A 25,619-nucleotide genomic window follows, 5' to 3' on the forward strand; every position below is an offset into this window, starting at 1 on the left:
ATAACTCATCACAGTTCAAGAGTGCTATCTTTAAGTTACTGTTTATATACATATCCTTTTATCGCTCATTCATATATCTATTCATCATTTATAATGTATTATATTATAACCATATGGATTATTTACTTAGTCAAGTTATTAAGTTAGACAAAACATATACTTAGTCAATTTAAACTCAAAATTATTGATGAGAATTTCAATAACACGCAACTACGCGTAACCTATATAAATATCACTTAAAATTGGTTTCTCCAACAAATACGTACGGGGCAAAAGTCTAAAGAATACGGCAATACGTTTTACTAGTACTTGGAACCACTCTCATAGTTTATTACTTCAAGGAACAAGATTTCATTATAGAAAAATCAAATGCCCCATATTCACTTTGGGGCTAAGGTAAATTCCCAACCATAATGTTCAGTCTCAGTTAATAGAGAGAATGTAAGCGAAAGGCACAAGGGCATTATTCATTCATACCTTCATTTTTCTAGAGGTATCACATGATTGCATACACTGTACAAGATTTGGTACAACTATTCTGAAACTGCACATATTCTATCGCTTGACGCCCTTCCAAAAAAAGCTCTCTTGGCATGATGCAGCGAAAGAATACGAAAGAATGGTTACATACAGTTGGGAACAAAAGGCGCGTCCTGACCTCTCATACTCCAGTTTTGGCTTGAGATGCAATCGATAGGCCAACTAATCGAACTGACCAAAACATTTGGCGTGTGAGTGAAGCAAAACATGTTAGGTTTGAACTTCTTGTGATCGGTTAAAACTGCATTTCTGGAATTGCATTAGCTGCCCTCTTAGGCTGCACTCCTCTATCTGCAAAGTGAATCGAAAAATCAGTACGGCCTAATGTCTGATTGTTAAAGCAGCAACATGAAGAAAGAAAGGGGGTAATTTCGTTATAACCTGTGAAGTATGTGTCTTGTACAATAAATCACCGCACTCATGAACAAGTGTAATTTCTCCGTTGTGTACTCTTGCTAAATCAGAAACTAAAACATCCACTTGCTCGGCCTGTATAGATTGCCACCAAATCTCAGTTAAGCATCGAGATCAATCTGTTTATTCGGCGTTTCATTCTGGCTACTGACTTATCCCTGGGGGTGTTGCGTGAATTCTGAAAGTAACGTGTGTATTACTCTATAAGCTATGTTACTAGGACTTACTACTTCATGTCAAAATAATCAAATAGTCAAAAAAAATTGTCATGAGTATAGGTTGAGGTGAAAGGAAGAATCTGAATAACACAAGACTATAAGTTGTTCAAATCTTGGAGTGGAGTACACTAGTGTAATAGGAATCAATATTGAATTATCTTTATCATAAACTAGATAATAACCCTTACACTATGTTTAAATAACATTTTTGGAAGGAAAGGAAGGGGAGGGGCAGGGAGAAGAGATTGGCATGTATTTCTTCCAAATCTTTCCTATGTTCGAAGAATTTATTTTATTAAAATTTTGAAGGTGTTAGTTCTTCCGATTCCCTTCCCTGCGTGTCCCTCCCTTCCCCTATTGGTATCCAAATGAGGGATGTGCAATCCCTCCATTTCCCTCCCCTTCCTTTCCCTTTGTTTCCTCCTGTCAAAACTTAGTGTTAATGGAAACAAGACTTCACCTTGGGCATAAATTCTTGGACCTGCAAGCCGATGCTTTCGGCCACCTTCAAAGCTGAATTCATTGCTTCATTTATCTCTTTTACGTCAGCCTGTGAAGATGACAGATTGTACATTGTAGAAAACGAACGTGGAGTACATCAAAAGGGGGTATAGAGTAAAGCAGATGGAAAATATCTTACCTTTACATTGCCTATGAGTGGAAGTCGAGATGATATATTTTGCAAACCTTGAGTTAATTCCAGCAACGAAGAAGAGTAAGCCTCCTCTAATGAAGACCATTCGTCCAAGCGAGGCATCTGAGAGCATTAACCAGAAAATTTTGAGAACATCGAAAAATAATTAATTTATACCAAGTACAAAAGCCCAAAGCAATCATAGACATATAACAATAGAACATCTATTTTCATAAAAGGACTGCAACTCATAAAAGTATATTCAATCCTGTAATTTACGGACTATTTAGTATCGCATGATCCCAAAAAGAGAAGGGAAATGACTCCTTGATTCTCCATCTTGTTACTAACAAAGAGTCGCTAACCAATGAATTGACTTTTCCAGAAATCTCAAACTCCTTAGCAATTTCAATTTCCATCCCTAACCAATTAATTGACTTTTCCCCATGAAAGAACAAAACAACACTAAGTTACTAACAAAGGGTCGCTATTTCTCCCCTTTGTCCTAAGCTAAGCAAAAATCGCACTCTCCGATCACCACATTTGCCACCACAATTCATTACAAATATATACAGTCCCATTCAATTGTCAAGCCTAAGTCCTCTATACTGCCCCCATCCATCCATAACATAAGTTGAGAGACTAATGCATAGAAGCATATATCAACATGTAGGAATAGTAGTCTCACCTGCGTATCAAGAACCGCAGACAGAGCTTTTGCTTCTTTCAAAAGTGCAAGTTCAACACGTTTGCTTTTAACAGAATCCAGCAATTCTGATATCTTTACTACCAATGAATACAACTGCTTCTGCAATGCACAAAAAATAGTTAAAACAAATAATGAGAATAAAATAGAGCACACATGCATTTACAAACTTTAATTACATATAGAGACTAGAATGTAGTTTCATATGAGTAATTGAAGAGGGACTAAAAATACAGAACTGAGATCACAGAGACTAAACAAATTGTTTAATGCTTATATGACACCTCCATGGCTCCATCATATATGGAAAATGGAAATGCAGCATATGTGCTCGGAATAAATATTCATATTCTTCTCTTTCCATCTCACTATCCCTAATCCCAAGTAGGAGATAATTTATTCTTTGATTCTTATACCCTCTATATTTATCCATTACACATCCCAGCTATTCTCATACTTCATAATTCATCAGACTTCTCCAACTCAAATACCGAGGAAAAGATAAAAGGAGAACTGCTTAAGATGGTTTGAGCATGTGCAAAAATAGGTAATAGCGAACCCGTAAGGATGATGCTCGAGAGACTTAAAAAGAGGGCAAGGAAGACCAAAGATGACTTAGAGGACAAGAATGGAAAAGGATATGAAGGGGTTAGACTTACAAATTGAGATGATAATAAGTAGAGAAGAGTCCATGTGGAGGACATTTGTTGTTATTCTCCAACTCACGACAACATTAATCTAGTGGCTCGTAAAAATTTTCAAATTTCATTTCCCACTTTCTCAAACCTCCGCAAAACACTTAATGCTTAAATTCTACCTTTGCAAACAAATGTGAATACAAGATACAAGCATAGGGTGCATTGAACACTAACATATGTGTAAGTGTATTGAACCAACTCGGCAATCAATCTTATGTGATATATGCTACACAATGCAATATTAATAAGAATTTTCAATCAAATGACCCATATGTATGTATGATGAACCAACTAGGCTACGAAAATCTTCAATGTTATATGTTACACAATTCAACATTAATAAGGTTTTTATTCAAATGACTCAGGCTTGAATTCCCCTTGTTTGCAAAAGATATGGAAGTACTAACACTTAAATATTTCACCAGGAAAAATCATCACTAACCAATAGCCTACAAATACACCACTAGTTACATCATTCAAAAAGCTACTTTAATCATCAATCATACTTCAAACTCGATCATCCACAATTGAAATTCATAAAGAATCAAGCTTGTCAAAATTTACAGAAGTGATCATTATCGAGCTTAAAATCACTAAAAACTAATTCATTTCACCATGAAAAATCATCACACAAAAAAAAAATGCCACTAACACAACACTTACATACTTAAATGAAGAAATTTTCACACAATTACTTTCAAAAATTCATTAAAAAAATAACTAAAAACTAACCTCACTATGCATTTTCTGCGATTTCAAACAAGCTTCAGCCTTGGCATTAGCAAACCTCCATTGCAGATAACGATTATGAAACAACTTAAACCTATGAACATCATCTTGCTGACACGAACCAACCTTCTTCAACCCCACTTTCTTTCCTTCCACCCTCGAACATCCCCCAATCGTTGGAGGCATCGGAGGAAGATTAAGACTACGCGCCACCTTATTCATCTGACCACCTTTAACCGTCTGTGGCACTTCATGTGCCGAAAAAGAGAACTCCATTGATTTTGAACATGGCGTCGAACCTCTCCCACCATTATTATTATTATTATAATTATTACCATTAATAAAATGATTAACCTGTTCGGATTTCACCGATTCACAATCACTATCAACAGAATTCGTACCATCATCAATATCACGATCAATCTCATTCGCCACAATTCCACCAGATTGTAACAATTTCGCAGCAGCTGTATCCCAACTCCGATTACGAACCAATCTCTGGACCGTACCCACTGGAACCGGAGTATCAGTTCTTGAACCTTCTTTAAACAATTTCACAGCAGCTCGAGGCTTCGATGTGGTTCGAACAGGACTAACGGAGTTCCGATTGATACGATCGGGTTGATTTTCATCAGCATAACGCGATTGGGGTGGCCGGTAGTCGGTATTTGATCGTCGGAGAGAGTGATTCCGAGAAATGTGAGATTCCGAAGGTGTTGATGGAATTGTTGAAGGAGGTTTTGCTACAGGTGACATAAACCTCGAGCTTACTTCACGAACCCTAGGTCGAGATCGTCGAGAATTTGGAGGATTTGTTGGCATTGGAGTTGGAATTTCGGGCTTTGGATTTTCTGACGCCATTGTTGGACTCATTTTTTGAGTGGATTGAAGTGTATTGAACTGAAAACCCTAGAAATTGGGGGCGGTTTTGCCGTTTTGGGGTTTGAAATTGTTGAAGGTGAAAGAGGAATCAAAGGAGAAAGAGTGTGAAAGTTGAAGGGAGAATTGATGAAGTGGAGAAAACTAGCCGTTGGAAGATGTACAACGGATCTCTCTTAAAAAAAATAATAGCGAAAAGAGGGGATTTATTATCTTCGATTTGTTGGGGAAAATATTGTTTTTGTTTGTGTTGGTGCAAAGTGAAGATGTGTGACACAAAACGAAGTGACTATTGTCTTACAAATGTTTGTTTGTATGTTAGATGCTAATAAACGGTGGTAATAAAAATGAAAATTAGTGTGATTTTAGTTGAAAATTTTTTTGACTACCTTGATGGTCATGCTTATCCAACTTCAGTTATGTCGTTTTCTTAATAAAATTCCGTTCAATGCATTATTATTGGAAAAGGCAGTATTAAGTGGCAATAGAAATTTGTAAACAAAAAAACTGTTTTGTGATCAAAATTTCATTACCATGAGAATGACATGAAACTTTGATAAAATTTTACACTATAAATTATTTTTATTATCACCATGTAGTATCACTAATCAAACGGACCGTAAGTTCAATAAATAATATGGTGAAAATAAAATACAATCTTGAGCAAAAGCAAAAGATAAACGAAATAGAAAAATTACACAAAATAAATAAAATCAAATAATAGAGAAAGATTCAAAGATAAATTTTGCCTTTTAGTGCTTCGAAAATGAGTCATTGCCTATAAATGTATGCCGTGAGTAACTACAATGTACTTGGTATAACCATGTCCCTAATTCTTGTATGCACTTAGAATGGTTAGAGTAATCACTTGATAGTTTAGTCGAATAAAACAATGTGTTTAAGATTAGAAATAAGAAATGAGACGTGAACATCATCATCATTTATAGAGTGTATTTCGTTCATCGGAAGAAATGAGATATGAGAAAAATCTAGGTGTGCGTAAAAATGAGCAAGAAAGCTCGATTTATAGAGCTTCTCCAACAATAGTCATGAATTTCTAACTCATGAATCTCAAATATTAAGAGTAATAAATTAAAAAATAATATGCATATTACTCATCTTAATTAACGGGGAGAATCAAAGAAAAGATTGCTACAAAGCACATAATATGAATTAGAACGCTACATAATGATCAAATAGATAAAATGGACAATAAATAAAAAACGATAATAACTGAGGAGCCATGAGAAGCCCTTGGAGTAGGGGTAGTGCGCTCTCCTGTTGTTCAATCTCCACTTCTAGTTTCTAATCTTACGAGAGTGAGTACTCCAAAAAAGGAGTTTGTACTCCCCTAAAATCCCGAAAATTATCTTTATTTATAACAGTGATGGATTAACTAAAATGATGTGAATAAAATTGAAATCAGTCTATGTATGAATATATTTGAAAAGCATTATGGTTATTTTTTGATCGTTATTTTTATAAATATGTCTACATGAGCATAGAGTAAGGGGAGGAAATATTACCAAAAGTCGAAAATAGGATATCATGATCATCTTGGATTGTTGAGGTAGAATCATTCACTACTTGAATTGATTATTGCCATATGCTAGTTATAGTTAATATTTGGAGTAAGGGATATCAAATTCAAGTTACTAAAAAGAATTAGTTTAATCCAAATTAAGGTTAATTAAGATAAATTTGTATTAAGAACTTTTAGTTTAAAGACAAACTATAAAACCTAATATGATTGATTTGAATAGAAATATTTGAGTAAGATCCTCTATCAAACGCTAATTGACATTAAACTAATGGTATTTTGAGGTTGCGTCAATGAAAAAAAAATTATAAATACAACTTTTTGACACATGCTAATCTTCAAACGAATGATTGATATATCTTTTAAATCTTATAGTATTAGCTATGATTATGATTATGATTATAACTTCTAATCTACAAGTTAAATTTAAAATTTATATTAATGTTCAATTTTTCATATCAATAAACACTTAAATTAAATATAATAAGAGAGAAATTTTTTTTGTTGATTACGAAGCTAATTAAAGTATTAATTAAAACTTAATTTTGTAATTTAAAACTAGTAAAAATACCAATTGGACACGTCGTAAATACTTACTATAAATGCTAACAATATTATTATAATAAAATCATTAAAAAAAAATTCATTGTAGGAGATTTTCGCCCTTACTCCAATTAAAACGAAGGCAACAGGCAACAAGCTAACAACTAACAAATGTACTCTTAGTCTTAGTTGGTATTTGACAATTAGCTTTTATTTTTTATTAATTTTTTTAATTGATCAAATAATTAAAAATTGTTGAATAAATGACTTTTAAGCTAAGTAGTTTTGTTAATTGATTTTTGACTTTTAGTCTACTTTTTTTTTCTAACAAATTACCCACGATTAACAAAAGTTTTATCAAATATCTGGTTAACAAGTAGCTTAAATAATTAGTTGAAATGATTGACTTATCAACTAATTCTTTCAGCAGGTCAAACCAACCCATTATTTCAACCAACAATACCAACTAACAACCATTTGCTAAACAGGCGCTCTTAAATTCATTTCGCAACCAAAATAAAGTGGCGGAGTTACAGATGTTCATTCAGGTTACTCGGTCGATTTAAAGTCAAATATTTTAGATTGATTCAAAATTAGTTATTATGTTCATGTTGATTTTTAAGTAATTGTTAATCAATTTTAATATCGGGTCAACCCAAATAAGGTTGTCCGGAAAATATGAGATAATTTACTTACTAATTTGTTTTGAATCCATCTAAGTCCGGAGTCTCCACTTCGTTCACCCCCTCGCTAACCCCTAGTCCGTCCTTTCCTTGTTTCTCCCGACTCTTAAAAAACAAGAGTAGGAAGAGAAAGATCGAGTTTCAAAAATCAAGAAATTGAGCAGCAACAATGGGGTTAAAGTTTCTGAACAAGAAAGGATGGCATACTGGAAGTCTGCGTAACATTGAGAACGTTTGGAAAGCTGAGCAGAAACATGAAGCTGAACAAAGAAAGTTAGAGGAGCTTCGCAAACAGATTCATGAAGAACGTGAGCGCGATGAATTCCGCCTTCTGCAAGAACAAGCTGGAATCGCACCGTAATTACCAAATCATTTTAAATATTACAATTTTTTGATGTATTTGTTTATGTTGATAATTAGGGTTAGGGTTAGATTTCTTATGATTCTGCTGATTTCCGATTTGCGAAATCATTATACAAATTTAATTTGAATTGATTGCTCAATTTTAATGACTATAATTTACCAAATCCTTTTGATCATTTTGTTATTCTCATTGTTGTTAGGAGGCAGGAAAGATTGGAATTTTTGTATGATTCTGGATTAGCAGTTGGAAAAACTAGTTCTGAAGGTTTTAAAGCACTTGAAACTTTTCCTACTGCGGAAAATTCGGCATCAGCATCGGCTTCTGTGTTGGCTTCAGCATCAGCATCCGCATCTGAACCCTCATCATCGAAGGTTAGTTCTTTCATGCTTATTGTGGTTTATTAGTTTGAGGTTGCATGAATTTAGGGTTTTATTTTCCATTGTATTCTGTATACTATCAGTTCATTATATGTTCAATTAATACATTTGAAGTGAAGAAGTGTCAAAGCTGATTGATTATTACTGTAGTTGTATAGATGCTGTTGTACTAGGTTGCAAACTTTCAATTGACAAGGGAACTTTTCTCCCGAAAATTTTATATGAAGAGGAGAAATGGTGCCGTTTAAGAAAATGGAGGAAATAAATATCTGCATTCAGTGAATCGGGTTTGGGGTTGAACAAAATAGTGGCAGATAACGAGAACCCATTAAATATGGTTTAGTTGTGTGGTATGAGTTACACATGTAGTGAGAAAGTTTGGAGTGTGCATAATTGAGCTAAAAAAGTACTTGCTTTTGTTTCTTGGTGCGGCATTGAGACTTTCTGGTGTGAATATTGTTATTGTTAGTGGTTTGTTTGAGCACCGTATTACTGTAAGATTTGAATTGATTACACAATGCACTGAGTTCTGGTCTGAGTTTGACCTGCTTAATAAGTGTTACCGTCCCTGGTTTGAATATTATGATACAATCTTAGTTGTCAAAACACTTTGATAATTGATGACATGGTGAAGGTAAGGAGAGGGGTGGACATTCAAACATTGGTTAGTTTACAATTTGCACTATTGAGATGCTATTCATATTTGGAGTATGTTCGAACGATGATAATACTAAATTTGGTGAGGTTCTGAAGTTTTATACTTTTATGTGCATTTGATTAAGCCATCATCAGAGTTTTGGGAAATGGGAAAGTAGTATCTATTGTAAGGTTTGTAGGGATGGGAATTTTCATTTAATGGTGTTTTACAAAGATGCCGAGGATGAACTTAAAGTTAAATTGTCTTGCCGTTTATCCTATAAAATAAAATTTTCAAATGTATTTAGGTGTCAACTACTCAACTTATGAATTTGGTATTTCTGGATTCCGTGCTGCTGTTGCATTCTTTTGGTTATGTTGTCAGTCTAGTTGAATGGATTCTAGGAACATAGAGGTTTTCGTAAGTATGTGAAAATTTTCATTCTTTCAATACATTGCTTCATCATGTGTAGAGTGTGGACTGTTTTTATCTACTGGATCTTATGCCTTTTTTTCACTTGTTTAGAAGTGATTCTTTCTGTTAGTTTTCTGTTACATTTACTTGCTTCATTCATTTATTTTGTGGTGAGTGTTATGCTGAAACTTGAAACTTCCCAGTAGTTGCCACTTACCACATCAGATGTTTGACTATTGATTTCTTTTCATGATAGTTTTAATTGTGCATAGTTTTTCTCTCAAACTGTCTAGGTGCTGTCTTAACATTTAATTGTTGCCTTTCTAGCTCCTTTTCCCGTTGCACTTCTGTTGAACTATGCTGGTGTTTCTGATCAAACTTTTTTAATACAACATTTAAAATTGCAGCAATCCGATGCCCCTGGAGCTTTATTTGAAGATAAACCACAATCTGCAAACGATGCTTGGAGGAAGCTTCATACAGATCCACTTCTAATGATCCGTCAAAGGGAGCAAGAAGCCTTGGCTCGTATAAAGAACAATCCTGTAAAGATGGCTATGATTCGTAAATTAGTAAGTTTTTCACTTCTCTTTTTTTGCTCTTTCTTTGTACTTTGACAGTTACATGTAACATTTGTGTCCATGTGGTTGCTAGCTTCTCAAGCCTGCATGTTCTTGGTGAAGTTTTTCCTATCCTATATTAGTTTGCATTTACGGATTCAAGAACATAGTTACATAGTTATGTGTCCAATAGTTTAGTGGCCAGTAACACATCGAGATTAATACTGAGATAGTGAGATTATGATTATTTTAACAATAATAGAAACAAGTGGTATCATTATCTGTGAGCTCAATTTAGGTTATTGTTATCTGGAGGCAGGATCACCCTGCCCCCTGGGCTCTGTTCAACTTGTTTACGTGTTTGTAGAATTTTTTTTTTAAATCTAATTTGCGTCATTAGTGAGGATCAGCTAGCTTCTTGGCCTAATATACCTGTAGATGTGTTTGATTTTTTTTTTTTTTTGAAAATTTGATTGTTTACAATACATATAAATACTTCTTTACAACTTCCTAGTTCCTGACATGCAAACCTCTTGTTTTAGGCAAAATCAGAGAAGAATAAGGATGAATCTCATGATGGGGAGCGTCGAAAGGTAAAATCTAAAGATAAAAAGAGATCTTCCAAACATTACTCTGACTCAGAAAGTGATGGCCATGACAATAGAAAAAGAAAAAGAAAAGTAAAGCATAAAAACAGAGAGAGCAATTCTGATGATAGTGATAGCAGTGAAGAGAGAGAAAGGAAAAGGAAGACAAAGTACAAAAAGAAGGAACATCTAGATTCTGTCGAGGATTCCAAAGACAGAACTAGACATCACAGACATCCTCACAGGGAGTTTGATTGTGAGAAGCAGCAGCACGATGGCTCCGTAAGACAAAAATCAGACAAAAACGATGTTGAGCGAACTCAGAGGGGATATGAGAAATCCAAGCACGAGGACTATGGTAGCCCTGTAAAACAAAACTCAGACAGAAGAAAAGATGGTGAGCGATCCCAGAGAAGTTATGAGAAATCCAAGCACAAAGAGTACGACAGTCCTGTAAGACAAAAATCAGATAGAAGAATGGATGATGAGCAATGCCAGAGAGGATATGAGCAATCCAAGCGTGAGGAGTATCATCGCTCCAACCATCGTAATGGAAAATCTGACAAGGAAATCGATAATGGCAGGTCTCATCAATCCAGTGACACAAAGTTTAGTGCTCTGCCGCCTAGGAGTGATTTGCACAAGCATCGAGGTAGGGCTCCTCAACTTTCTGAAGAAGAAAGGGCTGCTAGATTGAGAGAGATGCTAATGGATGCTGAGGTACATGAAGAGCAACGATGGAAACGGTTGAAGAAAGCTGATGAGGATGATGCACGAGAAGCTAGCCAAGCAGGTAATTCTCGGGGCAAGTCATTTCTGTATTCTGTGCAGAAGAGTGTGTATGGTACCGAGAAAGGAGGAAGCTCAACAATCGAGGAAAGCGTTCGTCGCCGTACCCATTTTCTTCAGGGAAGGACAGCTGACGACGGCAATGCTTTCCGGAGGTGAAGGACATTGTAACCACCGGAGTACCGGTTTTCTTCACTGAGGCCAACTCCATCCAATTACAGAAGCCAGTCCTTCAACTTAGAAGTTTTAATTGACGGCTTGACAGAGATGGTCGGCTGTTGTATTTGGCGACTGTGACAAGTTCGTTTCCGTTCAGCTATCTGTTCAATATAATTCTCTTATCATGGTATTTGTTTATCTATTTATGTTGTCTTTTTAAAGCATATTGATAACAGGGATGGTACTTCTAATGACCTTTTGTTTTACAAGATATGAATGCTTATTTTCCCACCTGGTATAAACTTTTATGAAGGTGAAATGACAGATTATAGTACTCCAATTACAATGTAAAATTAACATCTAGTTTCTACACTCTTGTAATAGTTGATTATTTGGCTGCTCTTTAAGCTTGAATACTCTTGCATTGTTTCCTAATCCTACTCAATTTTATAGATGAGATTTAAAGCTTGAATAACATCTGAATTTGGACCTTTTTTATCAACAAAAAAATCAAATAAATTTTGGTTACTTGAATACTCCTTGATAGTTACCTGCTAGACAATTTTATTACAATAATGCAACAATTAAAGTCTTATTTGTATCCATGTTGACTTTGACGCTATTTATCAATTAGATATTTAAGATTGAGAGTTTAATCTTTTAATAATCAAATATAACAAACCCGAGAGTCATATCTTAAGTCTCAATGAAAACTCTCAAAATTCTCACTTTTACTAGCCAAAAACTATCTTAAGGTTTTCTAAAAAAGTTAAAAAATAATCTTTTATACATCAATAAAATATTTATAAATAACTAGTAAAGAAAATAAAACTTCTTATCCTTTCTTATTAAAAACAAAAATTATTCATGGGGTAGAAGACAATCACAATTTAAAGTTCGTTTAGTGAATGCTTGTTGGCTAATTTGACCAGCTTAAAATATTAGCTGATGAGTTAGTTATTTAAACCATCTATTATGAGAGTGTTTGGCAAATATAAATTAATTCTTAAATTTAGATAAAAATTCAAAAGCTAATAAAAAAATTACACTTAGTAGGTTTTTTATTTTGGCTTAAAAGTCATTTATAATTTTTTAACCAATAAAAAAGTTTAAAGAGAAAAGTCAAAAACATAAAAAAGAACATCAATTCTTAAATGGGATGGTTTTATAGTGAGATCATTTTTGTTGTGCTGATCCATATACATTTAGTATATTAAAAATGATCACTTGTGATATTTATGTGATCAATTAAAAAAAACTAATTAGCCCATTATTTTAATTAATTGCTTTAAGATCATAAGAGATCATTTTAAGGTTATAAGTAATCACTCTAAAACTATAAAAAGTAATTATTTTAAAATTGTAAGTAATCACTTTAACGTTATAAGTGATTACTTTTAAGACAAAAATTGTATATTGGACAAGTACAATAGAGATGGTCCCGTTGTAAGACCGTCTCATTTAAGAATTCAACTCGTCTTGTATGAGACCGTCTCACGGTGAGACGACCTCAAAAAAAGTAGCCCATAAGTTAAAAATTTCTATTATTAGGCTATTTAATCCAAGTATAAGGTATGTCTTACGATGAGACTCCCTCATACAAAAATTTGAGTTAAGAATTAGTGAAATTTTTTTTGCCAAATTCACAACCTAAAAAATGGATCAGGGAGGTACTCGGTAATCAGGTCATGCTTGAACTTCTAAAGGGCGATGACCCGAAAGCCCAAATACAATATTTAAAGCCCAAATACAACTTAGGGTTTTGGCCTTATAACCTACAAGGAGTTAACATTTCAGCAGCATCAATATTAGTCTTCTCGATTTAGGGTTTCTATATTCATAGCGGCGATTTCTCAGAATTAGCATCATCGGCTATCAACCATGGTTGTCAAGTAATTTTTTCTGTCATACCTTTCTCTCTCTATCTATCGTTGTTATTTTATGTTTGAAGTTTTGATTTCCTTTGTAAAATCGATCTGTATTTGTTATTTGTTTGCTCTTGTTAATATTTAATCTTTACTGCATTAGTTTAATTAATCTGGGTCTTCAAATCATTTGATGAATGATTTGTATTCTACAGAATTTTTGTTTTTCCCCCTTTTTTGAAACTATTTATGTAACTAATAATAGTTTTTAGGAGTAGATTTGTATTTTCTAGTAGAAAACCGATTATTTTGCTTTAAGTATGTTAGATCTTTAATGCTGAAATGGAAAATGATTCTTTAACCATTTATGTAATTATCAATTGAGATGTTTCATTGTGAAGTATTATCTCGTAGAAAAATTGATTATTGTTCTTTATTTTTGAGTTGATATATGTTAAAATTGCTAGTTTGGGGGCCTATGTTTTGTTGGGGTGAATCTAACTGAAGACTATTTAAGTATTTGAGGTGAGTATTTTCCTTGTTTTGGTTGATTCTTTTTGGCTTTGTTGAACTTGATCTTACAAGGGATTCTGAATGTTTCGAATCAGTTGGAGTTTACTGTTTTTGGTTTTGGAATAAATACATTTTTGTTTTGTAATGAGGATCATTTTGTGGCTGAAGTCAAAGGAATTTAACCATTGGGGATCAAGGTGAATATATTGGATTGACTTTCGATGGTGTATATTTGAAGACTATTTAGTTTTTGAGGTGCATGTTTCTATGTATTATTTGAGCCTTCATAAGCTTTTTTTGGATTTGTTGAACTTGATGTTACAAGAGATTTAAAAAACTTCTCTACTGAGTTTAAGTTAGGTGTTTGTCGACATTGAATAATGTGTGAGTGTAAGTAGTTATTGTTTTGAAAATAATTTTTGAGGGTGAAGTCAAGGGAATTTAACCAGTGGATCGATGTGAATATATGTGCTGGGTTTTTGAGGGCATCTGATTTTAGTCATTGTGGGTTAAAGTTGAATGAAGTTTTTGTCTGCAAGTATTTCTGTCAAAGGGGAACTTAATTCTTGCTTACATTTTACTGTCCGCTTGGTTGTCTGTACTAAACTTTGTAGTGTATATTTTTATGAAATTTACCATTTCATTCCTGTAGTAATGAAACAACATTACTGTATAATACCACTTTTTCAAATGGTAATGAATTTGAATGAACTTTGTGAAGAAACTGAGTTGATTGAAGGAGAATAAGCATGACTATTAAACTTGTCAAGAGACTTTACTAACAAATTTACTCATTAACTTTACAATATCATTTAATACCGACTACCAAACGAGCTGTTAGTACTTTAGTGATTGGGTATTCATATTGATTTCTCTTTGCAGGCTTGAGGTTTGCCGTTTTAGTGGCGCCAAGATATACCCGGGTAAGGGTATCAGATTTGTTCGTGGAGATTCTCAGGTAAGCAAAGTTGTTAATTTGTTGTCCAATTTACAAACAAAATGTACAACTAGCTAATGTTGCAATACTGCCATTTGAAGGTTTTCCTTTTTGCTAACTCAAAATGCAAGAGGTATTTCCACAATCGCCTCAAGCCCTCAAAGCTCTGCTGGACTGCTGTGTACCGAAAGCAGCACAAGAAGGTGTTTCTTTATTCCCTTTTAATTTCTGTTCTAAATTGTGAATCCATGTTATATCTTTTATTAATCAAATATGAATATGAACTAGGTTATTATATCAAGTTTCGACTTTTGTCTGTTCATTTGCAGGACATTTCTGCTGAAGCTGTAAAGAAGAGGAGAAGAACCACCAAGAAGCCATACTCAAGGTCTATTGTTGGAGCTACTTTGGAAGTGATTCAGAAGAAGAGAAGTGAGAAGCCAGAAGTGAGAGATGCTGCAAGAGAAGCTGCTCTTCGGTTAGTTTTACTTCAATACGAATCATATTAAGCGAAAAATTAATTTTATGGTGATTGTCATTCAGCTTAATTAACGATTTTTCTTTAATTTGCAGTGAAATCAAGGAAAGGATCAAGAAAACCAAGGATGAGAAGAGGGCAAAGAAAGCCGAGGTGACAGCCAAGGCACAGAAGGTTACAGGTAAGTCGAAGGGTGCAGCACCTAAGGGTCCCAAGCTCGGAGGTGGAGGTGGAAAGCGATAAACTGTTACCTAGTTTTAGCTTTGCGTTCAGTCAGAATACTGTGCAATTTTGGATTTGAATATGTTTGGAAGTAGAAGTTTCTTATTTGCGCCCCAAATATCTATGTATTTTGAGATTTGCTTCAGTTATGGGAGATTTATATCGTCTCAACGTTTTTATATATTGAGTTCTAAATTTTGCTGCTAGAATCATTTGCTTCTGTGAAGGGCTCACTTATAGCTAAATATGGGTGTCAACTGTCGGTCTGTCTGGTATGCTCTTTGGGATGCTTCATGTTATTTGATTAAAACCCTAATGACATTGAGTTGTGAAAATATACCACCACAAAAGAATAGATGTCGCCATGTCGAATTGGTTCTATACATGAATGGATATTGACGTTTGGCTTATTCTATATCAATAATTCGTATTTGGCTCTTGTAATGGTGGCTTATTGTTGCTTGTATTCGAGTTGATGGGTCAATAGTCAATGTGTTGCTACAAATTATGTGCATAGTACGTATTCTATCTAGTGGCTATCAATATGAACGAATAACAATGATAAAGAGAATTTGGTTCAGACGAGAACAGACTATAACTGTGCATCTAAAAGGTTGTATTTTTGTGCATAGTTCTGCAAAAGCAGTTTGTGAACCAAAATAAACATTATGTGCCTTTGTTGATCTGTTTCTGAGGGAGTGATGAGGGTCTTCGAGCGAGTCTTGAACAAAAGCTTATCATTCTGATCACATATGTCGGAATTACAAGGTTCCATACACGCATATCTAATTGTCGAAGTCTACCACTTTGCATACCAAATAGAAGTCTACCCACTTTGCATACCAAATAGATCGGATTATCGGACAATCAGTCCGTACACCATAAATAGTCAGCAAGTTGTATAAACATATTTTGAAAGTTTGGCCTAGATGAAGAGAATCACTTCTACTTAACTCGCATATGTTCAAATGAAACTACAAATTCCCATTTACACAATTTAACTAGAAAATTCACAATTAACATCAAATACTACTGTTAATAATCTTAAATATCGTCATTACTCATTACACTAGGCCCTTATCGCAACTTATTTACCGCACTAGTTCCAGATTTTGACATAAAATGTATCAAGTTTTTGCATTCAGCGAAATGTTTCCGGTGAGTGTTTTAATCGCAAAATCGATACATGGATCATCAAACAGGTCCACAAAACCCGAGCATCCCAACTCCTCTTCCTTGCCTTGATTCTCCGTATTAATTTTGCTGCACTTCTCAGGGGCCGATTGTCGCCTATGATATGGCCTCATTAGGCTCCTCGCTTCCCAATCCTCGTTCTTTAGTATGAGCTCGGGAGGAATACAAGGGCTTGTACCATTGTTATTGCACATATTGATGCCAAACTGAAGCTTCTTATTGCTGTCATTAGAGCTGTTTTCGGACAGTTTTTCACCGATGAGGGAACCAATATCTGGAGCGGAAAGATAAACCGATTTAGAACCTTCTTTCTCTTTAAGCATTGAATCTATGATTTCTGATATATTAGGAATGCTGAGCGCGTTACTATCCTGACCTGCAACAACTTTACATAAGATTACACACATCTTGATCACAGATGTTGAAGGCAGACCAATACCCTCATTACGAGGAGGTCACGATCGAAGGGAGCCCCTCAACTCCAGTATCGTCTGGCATATGAGGTTCCTGTATCAGCATCAACTACCCATTTGGAAATTTTATACAACAGCCCTATATTATAGACCATTTTCGGAAATCACAATGAACTGAACACGCCACTATTTTGCCGACATTATCCAAAATCATGGCGTTAGATTTAAAGTCCGTAAGTAGTTTTGCAAATTTTAACCTGTATAGTGAAAAGCGGTCTATAACAAAGTTACCCTAGTTGATTTCATAGTTTTTTATATCAATAACACGTACATTGATCTGGATCAAGTATAAAGAATGGAGTTGATTCTCTTTTTTTCTTGGGCCTAGAATTTCGCCCTCCTTTCGAAGGCCTTCTAATGGTTTTCTTCTCGGCTTCTTCTGAGTTTTCAGCTTCCGTTTTCTTTCCTTGAGCATCAGTTATTTCAAGAGCGAATTCAACCTTCTCGGCTTCATTGAACTCGGCCGATTTCTTTATCACTTGTACGTTATCCTTTCTCAACAGAAAATAATCGAAACAATAGTCAATTGGTAAAACTATGCATTTTTCAAATTAAAGCTAAAAATATTGCAATGCACCATTCTAGTGCCCTAATGCCCTAATTCCCCGCCTAGGTGTGGTTCGAGGGTTAAATGCACGCAAAATATTACAAGAGGTCGTTTCCGATTGATCCTTGATAATAATACATGTACTTACAGTTGGCTGAGCGAAGTCTAATCTTTCATTGCCACTGTATATGTTCTTTAGTTTGTTCTTGGTTACGTGTTTTCCTAGCTTTCCGGACAGAAGATATCGATCGATGTCCTTCAGAGACCGGAATATATACCCATTTACAGGATCAGTGTAGTACTGAAAATGTGAAGACATAAACTAAATAGAATTAATCCTAATTTACTTGAGAAATCTAAGCAAAGACATAATAATTAAACTTGCTATACATGCACGTAATAGACCATAAAATTCCATGCTTAGAAGTTTAAGATTGGATGAATACCATCGTAACCAAGGGAGAAGTCGGGATATTAGTACAAAATGGGCCAGACCAGTGTAATATAATACGCTAGCTAATTTGCTTTTTAATTCGCTATCCACGCAAATTTGCCTGAGAATAGCCCAAAACCAAAACCGACCATAATGCGCCTTTTCCGACTAGCAATTCGCGAGGAGATTAGCGAATCATGTGACACTGGCCAAACACTCATAGTTAGATATGTAAGAACCAACTCTACTATTGTCAATTTTTTGGGTTACATGTTATAAAATTCAATATGGGTTATTATCAAATGACTCGAGCAATAACTTAGGTAGATCACATTTTATGAGAACAAAACACAATCTTATCATCAAATCACAATTAGCAAGCACTTTACAATTCATAACAACAATGCCAAAGCTTTAATCCCAAAATATATAATCAACTCCAAAAACCAAACTGAATCAAAGCGAAAGATCGTCAGCAGCATTCATTATCTGAACAAAGTTACATGCAAGAATTGACCCTAACAACAGAACAAATTGAGTCTTCGCGTTCTAACAAAAAACTCATATGTAACAATGTAACATTCATTCAAGATATACTACATCCATTAACATGCAACAATATCTCATTAACCCAATGTAATAAATGACTCCTACTTAGACATGGTTTAGCAGGGTCAGATAAAAAAAAGGTTATTTAGCAAATATTATTTCTGCAACTTCACAAAAATAAAAAAGACGCACATAATTTGATGAGATTTTTAAAAATAATATAATCTATTATAATCAGAAACTAAATTAAAAAGACTATAAACCCACAAAAAATTGAACCTTAAAATTGAAAAGGATTGAGAGTTATGAATTTACTCTATCTTTTTTGCCACTTTTTCTGATTCTGATCTCAACCTTCCATCCTTCAGGCAACCAATCTTCAGCTTTCATATGCTCCCCCATAATTTTTCTCTTATTTTCTCACAAATTAACTCTAATAATAAGTAGTAACTCGCTTTTTTTTCAACAAAATCTGCCCACTTTAATGGGTTTGTGTCTAAAATTCAGGTGCACCGCTAAAATCTGAATTTTAACACACATTTTCCACTAACTCATTCACTCACTCACTCTTTTAGTAGTTAAGTTCACTCTCTTTGATCAGTATATTCACTTACCTTTTTTATTTATTTTTAATTATATACTCTTTTGGTCCCACTCAAATTTCCCTATTTTTCATTTTAGTCTGTTTTGATGATTTATCCCGTTAGATATGAGTCTATGACATCACCAGAATCGGTCAGGATTTATTTATTTTTAATTATATACTCTCTCTCTTTTCTATATCCAAATTTTTTTTATCTCAGTGTCATTTAACAATGGACCAAAGTCGATCATGACCCAAACAAGGTAGACATTAGTATAAAGTTCATAGTTGGGCTCAATACATCAATTCATGAATGATGTCACAAGACATAAAATACCGTTTTTAAAATTTTAACTTTATTTTAGCTCAATACCTTAATTCTGCAAGGCCATTCATAAGGATAGTTTTGAGGTGCAATCTCCTATGGCTCAACTCATTAAGGGGCTCAAATTGAGCTAATCTCTATAATTTAAAATTAATACTTGCATAAGTAGCTTCTAACATGGATCGAATTTGCACCATTAGGTTTCTTAGTTAAGCGCATGACACTGAATTACATAGTTGAAGAAAAAATAACCGAAACTTTACTCATATAAGGGCCTTTTTTTCGCCTAGGCCCAAAAATTAACGGCACTGCAATTCTGCATGTATTTTTATTAGGTTAGTTCATTTATCAATTAAGAAGTATATAATACGTCCACATTTATAATAATAACTATGATGTATAGAATTTGTCTTTTTTATTTTACCAAGCACACATTAAAAATCATAATCAATCCTTTATATAAAAGGACCTTTTTAAAACTTCACTAATAAGGCTAAATGACCGAGAAACACTAGTGTATATATAAATTTTAGGGAAAAGTGTCAAAAAGTATCTAATAAAATTATTTTTCTAATTTAATTTCCTCACTGTCTTCCTTTACTTTTTACTCAAAATAGAAGTTAAATTGGAAAAAATTTGAGGATGAGGACGAATAATTTTCGATTTTGACCAGTCATTCATTATATTTAACGGTCAACTAAAGGAAAACGTTAATTAGTACTCTTTGAAAAAGAAAAAATTTATCATGCATTTTTTGACAAAATCTTTTTTATTATATATTTTAAAAAAAAAATTTTTATTAGATACTTTTTCACACAAAAATTTTATCCGATCTTTGACACAGAATTGTGAGCAGTTTTGTAGAACACCAAGAGGGTTGATGAACCACGTGGATGGTACCAAATTAACAATAATAATATTTCATACAAACACTCAATCTTTCTCTCTTTTTGATTAACAATTTAAGTTCCAAGGAAAGACAAGAGCATTGTTGCTCCACTATCTTTTTTCAACTTCTCTTGTGTTCCAAGTTGGAGCATCATTTCTTTCAAATAAATTTAAATTAGGTGCACTAAAGTTTGTGTCTTAACTAGCCAATTGTCGTTTTTTTGATTTCTTCGACCATGCATTAGGCTTTCTAAAAAACGTATCCAGAATTTGAGTTTCAGTCTGTCTATGTTATACTATGTCTCATTTAATAATAAAAACATTATTAATATCAAATCGTGTATATTTAACAGTGAAAATTGACAATCAAATTGGTTTTATAAGTGCCAGATCTAGACATTATATTAAGTGAGTTTATAGTGTTAAAATTTTAAAATAGCAACATAAACATTGTGTAACCGAAAGTTTTGCAATTAACTATCTACACCATATAATTTAGGAAAAATTCCCATGATTAATACAATCTTTTGTTAATTTCCCTATAATAATACCAACTATTGATTAACCATGAATAATACCAACTTAGGGGGTATTTTCTTAGAATAATACCAACTTTAGTTTATTAATTAATTTACCAATTTTTTTATCTTATAGTTGTCTATAGTTTGATTTTTATCATGTTAGGAATTTTCTAGGAAAACACCCTTTTAAGTTGGTATTATTCATAGTTAATCAATAGTTGGTATTATTATAGGAAAATTAACAAAAAATTGCATTATTCATGGTAATTTTTTCTGTAATTTATTAATATATGTACGATTCTCATAACTAAATAGGAGAACAAATGTTAAATAGTTTAGAAATTTAAATTTGTGTTCAAAATTTAATATTTTGTAAAAAAGTTCTTAAATCAGTATAAATTATACGGGCTCTAATTTTTTAGACATTGTGTCTTATTGACCATAATTTTGTACACGTATGTTTAATCAATAATTTTTATTTTTTTCAAGTGAAGAGACTAATAAAAGTGATTATATACCTTAATTGACATTCAAAGATGGATGGGATTTCAAAATTTTGGGAAGGTCGAACAACACATTATTATACCAATATGTCTTTTTCGAAACGCATGTGCACACATCAAAAACTGCACGACAATTCAAATCAGCATATGCATAAATAGTTCCCTAATTCAGCCCACAATAGGACCTACTCTATAGGAATTATACATTCCCTCTCCGACCAACCAATTTTGCTCTAAAAATAATTGATGAAAAAATTAAGAAAAATAAGTAAAATAATATTATAGAAAAAATATGTGAATAAGATGAAAATATAACTTAAATACGTAAATAAAAATTAAAAAAAATATAAATCATAACTAAAAATAAAAATGAACTAAAATTAATCAAATTTAGTCGGACAAAGACAAGATCTTGTAATGTTTGGTCTTGTAGTGTGTACGCATGTGGCTGGATTGTTAGAAATATTACTTTAGAGATGTGATTGATATCACAATAAAACACGAAATTTTACACTGAAAATTATACTTCCTCCTCCTTTTCGAAATATTCGCTATATTTATGGTTCAAGCTTATTTTATATATCGCGATTAATATGTAAGTAAAAATATAGTCAAGTGGGATCTTGTTTGAATCGTCTAATCGCTAACTTTTATAATATTAACTTTTTATAATTTTTAGATTTGTATAATTCAACATATAAATAAATAAAATAATATATTGGAATGCGTAAAAGTGAAATGTAGCAAGTATAATATAATAGAAGTATAGTTTATGCAAATTATTTACCTAAATGATCGAAAAGCAAAACATTACAAAAAAAAACTCATCATCAAAAGAATCATTGTATATCAACTTTCTAATCTTGTACAAAGAATATTTTAAGAAAACATATAAACTCTATAAGAGCTAATGAGCTATACACAAATGATATACATGCATAAATATACGTATGATCACAAAACATAATATTTCAACAAGAGTGTAAATTAGCCAAAATCTGTATTCATCAATCTTCTTGCCCGGACACATATTTTTTCGTCCATCTGAACAATGAAATTGTAGAATTTCAACAGATTTATCGATTTTGGATCGGATTTGGAGCACCTCTTGGAATTCTTCGACGTGAAATCAAGTGCAATTTATGTTCATTATTAATGAAACCAACTCGACTTCCATTAGAAAGATGAAGAAGTAATGATAATATGAATGTAATTGTTAAAATGTAAATTAATGAATTATTTTGCTTTAACATGGAGGAAATTAATCAAAAGAAAGCAAAGAGATAAATTTTTGAGGGGAATTATGAGGAGGATTAGAAGATAAATGCATGTAATTTGGTGGGCTAATGTACTTATATGATTTAATATGTTAGGGTGTCAAGATTAAATTAACATTTACATTATTATTACACGTTGTGCAAGTTATAATTTAATATGAAACCATATCGTAAGGTACATGATTGATGCTTATTTCTTGGAGACTAATTAATCTAAAATTTCCTAAACATCCAATTTAGTTGACTTTATTATTTGTTTATCAAGTCATTAGCTAACTAATTTTAAGTTAGAAATTTTTTTTGATTTAATTATAATAATAATAATTATTACTTTAGTTTTGCACATATTATGTAAACTTTTGAGGATGTTATTTTTGTTTGTAAACACTACAATTAAATATCATTACCTAATTTAAATTTTAGTTCGATTATATCAAATTTAAGTCAATCATGGGTTGAATACCAATTTTTACAAAATTCACTCAGATTTTCATGTTTGTAGGGATTTTTTTAACCTATCATGAATTAAAAAACTTGTAAAATCCTGTGTATTGATCCTGAGTTTTTGGCTTTTTTATATGGTGGAGTCGTTAAAAAACGTGTTTTTTTCCGCATGGCGACCCTAAGCTTCTAACTTTTTCATTTGATAGACAAAAGGTTAAGATTTTTGTTAAATTTACGTTTTTATTAACTATCGTATATAATAATTTTTGTCATAAAAACAAATGTCTTGATCACCCTTAATTATAAGGCACAATTTTTAAAAATATTTTTAAAATAAATGTTTAATTTAACAAAAATTTAATTTATTATCTATCACATAAAAAAGTTAAAAACTCAAGATCATTTAATGAATTTCTTTTAAGAAACTTTTGACTTATTCTTCAGTTTTACTAAATAACAGCAAAATACAAGGGAATGTAAGCTGTAGCATGCTCCATGTTGTAATTAACACCAAATAAAACTGATCGTGATGAAGTTAATCTCTCAAGTATGGAAACATGAACAAATATTAAATTTCCATTCATGTAGTCTTTGTTAAGACTGCAATATTTCTTAAGAAATCAATAAAATCAAAAATTTAAGTTGATAGGTTAAAGTTTTAAATTATGCTTTATATTCTATTAGACTATTACGTCCTTTTTATGAGAGCGCTTTTGGCTAGAAGTATGAATGTTATAGACATCCTTCTCATACATAATGCTAAATATTTCATTTGAAATAAGAGGTGGATGAGATTCAAACCTGTAACATTTTTGTTACACTCGTTTTGATATTATGTGAAAGATTTCAAGTCAACCAAATCCTTAAAATGATAAGTGATACCCAGTTACTGTTTTATACTATATCTATTAGAGCATATGACATATCCTGGGCCTCAACCAAAAATTCAAGCTGATGGTTGAGGCCCTAGGATATATTATATGCTCTAATTCTCTAAAACGCTCCTCACAGGAAAAAATTCAAACCTGTAACCTTGTCTTGCTTTATGTTGAATATTCCACGTTAAATAAGGAATGATTGAGATTTAAATTAACCTTTTGTCACGATAGCTTTTAATACTAAATTAAGAAATCAACTCAATTAAAAATTTAAGTCGACAATTATAACCTATAATATATTATACACTCTTATTTCTCAAACACTATCTATATCATCTTCAAGTCATTAAAACATCAATAATCATATTATTATTCAATTATATTCTCCATCTTAACCATTGTTATTAGTTGGCTAATCCTAATTAATTATCAGTTCTAATCAAGTTAGGCAAAGTTTGACAATGTCCAAAGTACACACGTGTCGCTGCCTGGCAGTTGTTGCATGAAATTTGTATATGGCATGATAAACCTTAGCCTGATCGATGTGTTTGGTGGTATGTGCAATGAGCGATGATAAGTTTTGAATAATAAAATTAATAATATTGATAATTATCATCAACTTTTATGGGTTTTAATTGAAATTATTAAAAATAATAATTAGTAGAATGATATTTGCAATTTTCTAATACCTAAAAAATGTTGTAATATTGTTATAAATCTTTATGTAGTCAAAAAGAGCAACATTATCAATGCATTTTTAGCTGGAAATTTTGCATGAGGAAGTGACGGTACGTATGCATTTTTGAAAGCTAATGATATCAGTATTATTTTGTTTAGTAATAGTTATAAATAGATACAGTATATAGAGATTTAATTTATAAAGAAAAAGCCTATATTAGTTTGAGCTTTTTAATTCAAACACCTACTATATTATTGAAATTTGGAACATTTATTAGAGTATGTTAGAGTACATTGTATATGTTGATCAACAACGCCTTTGATATATTTGTATCAAGTTTCCCATAGAATTGATAAGTGTTTTAAACAAATCTTTAAAAGATGAATATTAATTATGTATGGAAATTTCATCAAGTTTGTGAAAGAATTTATTGCCAATTACAACGTTAGCTACAATTGTATTTATCGTTAAAATTGTAGCATTATTACTTTATAATAATTATATAGTTTGATCCAAACTACAACAAAAAGAAAATGAAAACTTAGAAATTTTAGAAAGTGATTAAGATTAAAAAACTATTAGATGTCATGGTAGCCTAAATGTTTATCAGAGCACAAATTATTATGAGAGAAGGTCTCTCCAAAAGACACATTAGATATATAGGCTAATAAAAATACCATTTAATATAAATTAAAGAAAAAAAAAATTAAAATGTGGACTTCTTGTATATGATCGTCTCTCCGAGAGACGATCTCTCACAAGAATAGTTGTTATCAGAGAGGTCTTAGAGACATGATTACACTAAACAATCTATTTAGGCTCTTAATAAAAGGCCCCAA

At 32.5% G+C, this 25,619-nt stretch overlaps 4 protein-coding genes across 4 annotated transcripts; 2 read left to right on the forward strand and 2 right to left on the reverse strand.

Moving 5' to 3' along the window:
* Positions 1-285: 285 nt before the first annotated feature.
* On the reverse strand, positions 286-5,192 carry LOC130805960 (protein ENDOSPERM DEFECTIVE 1-like). Its single transcript, XM_057670823.1, has 6 exons — positions 3,943-5,192; positions 2,495-2,614; positions 1,813-1,929; positions 1,633-1,722; positions 922-1,029; positions 286-831 (listed from the first exon to the last, which is right to left on the reverse strand). The coding sequence occupies exons 1-6, from the start codon at positions 4,810-4,812 to the stop codon at positions 751-753; spliced, it is 1,386 nt and encodes a 461-aa protein (XP_057526806.1). The 5' UTR covers positions 4,813-5,192; the 3' UTR covers positions 286-750.
* Positions 5,193-7,608: 2,416 nt separating this feature from the next.
* Positions 7,609-11,889, forward strand: LOC130806596 (uncharacterized). The gene is made up of 4 exons (XM_057671735.1): positions 7,609-7,941; positions 8,148-8,319; positions 9,784-9,948; positions 10,479-11,889. Exons 1-4 carry the CDS (start codon positions 7,754-7,756, stop codon positions 11,469-11,471), a joined length of 1,518 nt encoding a protein of 505 aa, XP_057527718.1. The 5' UTR covers positions 7,609-7,753; the 3' UTR covers positions 11,472-11,889.
* Positions 11,890-13,136: 1,247 nt separating this feature from the next.
* On the forward strand, positions 13,137-15,695 carry LOC130806707 (60S ribosomal protein L24). The gene is made up of 5 exons (XM_057671892.1): positions 13,137-13,363; positions 14,732-14,807; positions 14,888-14,989; positions 15,116-15,264; positions 15,360-15,695. Exons 1-5 carry the CDS (start codon positions 13,353-13,355, stop codon positions 15,505-15,507), a joined length of 486 nt encoding a protein of 161 aa, XP_057527875.1. The 5' UTR covers positions 13,137-13,352; the 3' UTR covers positions 15,508-15,695.
* Positions 15,696-16,431: 736 nt separating this feature from the next.
* On the reverse strand, positions 16,432-19,235 carry LOC130806706 (uncharacterized). Its single transcript, XM_057671891.1, has 4 exons — positions 18,998-19,235; positions 17,849-18,001; positions 17,425-17,644; positions 16,432-17,056 (listed from the first exon to the last, which is right to left on the reverse strand). Exons 1-4 carry the CDS (start codon positions 19,082-19,084, stop codon positions 16,614-16,616), a joined length of 903 nt encoding a protein of 300 aa, XP_057527874.1. The 5' UTR covers positions 19,085-19,235; the 3' UTR covers positions 16,432-16,613.
* Between the last annotated feature and the right edge of the window lie 6,384 nt (positions 19,236-25,619).

The sequence above is a fragment of the Amaranthus tricolor genome, chromosome 2 (genome assembly GCF_026212465.1).
Source record: "Amaranthus tricolor cultivar Red isolate AtriRed21 chromosome 2, ASM2621246v1, whole genome shotgun sequence".
NCBI classification, from domain to species: Eukaryota; Viridiplantae; Streptophyta; class Magnoliopsida; order Caryophyllales; family Amaranthaceae; genus Amaranthus; species Amaranthus tricolor.

Bases quoted from the DNA above. Each gene is read 5' to 3' on its own strand.
- LOC130805960 (XM_057670823.1), bottom strand. From the start codon at position 4,812: ATGAGTCCAACAATGGCGTCAGAAAATCCAAAGCCCGAAATTCCAACT. The intron at 2,615-3,942 runs GTTAGTTTTTAG...TGTGCATTGCAG, and splicing joins CGCAGAAAATGCATAGTGAG to AAGCAGTTGTATTCATTGGT. The intron at 832-921 runs GTTATAACGAAA...TTCACTTTGCAG, and splicing joins ACAAGACACATACTTCACAG to ATAGAGGAGTGCAGCCTAAG.
- LOC130806707 (XM_057671892.1), top strand. The intron at 14,808-14,887 runs GTAAGCAAAGTT...TGCCATTTGAAG, and splicing joins TTGTTCGTGGAGATTCTCAG to GTTTTCCTTTTTGCTAACTC. The intron at 14,990-15,115 runs GTGTTTCTTTAT...GTTCATTTGCAG, and splicing joins ACCGAAAGCAGCACAAGAAG to GACATTTCTGCTGAAGCTGT.
- LOC130806596 (XM_057671735.1), top strand. From the start codon at position 7,754: ATGGGGTTAAAGTTTCTGAACAAGAAAGGATGGCATACTGGAAGTCTG. The intron at 7,942-8,147 runs GTAATTACCAAA...CATTGTTGTTAG, and splicing joins GAACAAGCTGGAATCGCACC to GAGGCAGGAAAGATTGGAAT. The intron at 9,949-10,478 runs GTAAGTTTTTCA...CTCTTGTTTTAG, and splicing joins TGGCTATGATTCGTAAATTA to GCAAAATCAGAGAAGAATAA.
- LOC130806706 (XM_057671891.1), bottom strand. From the start codon at position 19,084: ATGGGGGAGCATATGAAAGCTGAAGATTGGTTGCCTGAAGGATGGAAG. The intron at 17,645-17,848 runs GTAAGTACATGT...CTGTTGAGAAAG, and splicing joins TAGACTTCGCTCAGCCAACT to GATAACGTACAAGTGATAAA. The intron at 17,057-17,424 runs GTACGTGTTATT...AAGTTGTTGCAG, and splicing joins TATACTTGATCCAGATCAAT to GTCAGGATAGTAACGCGCTC.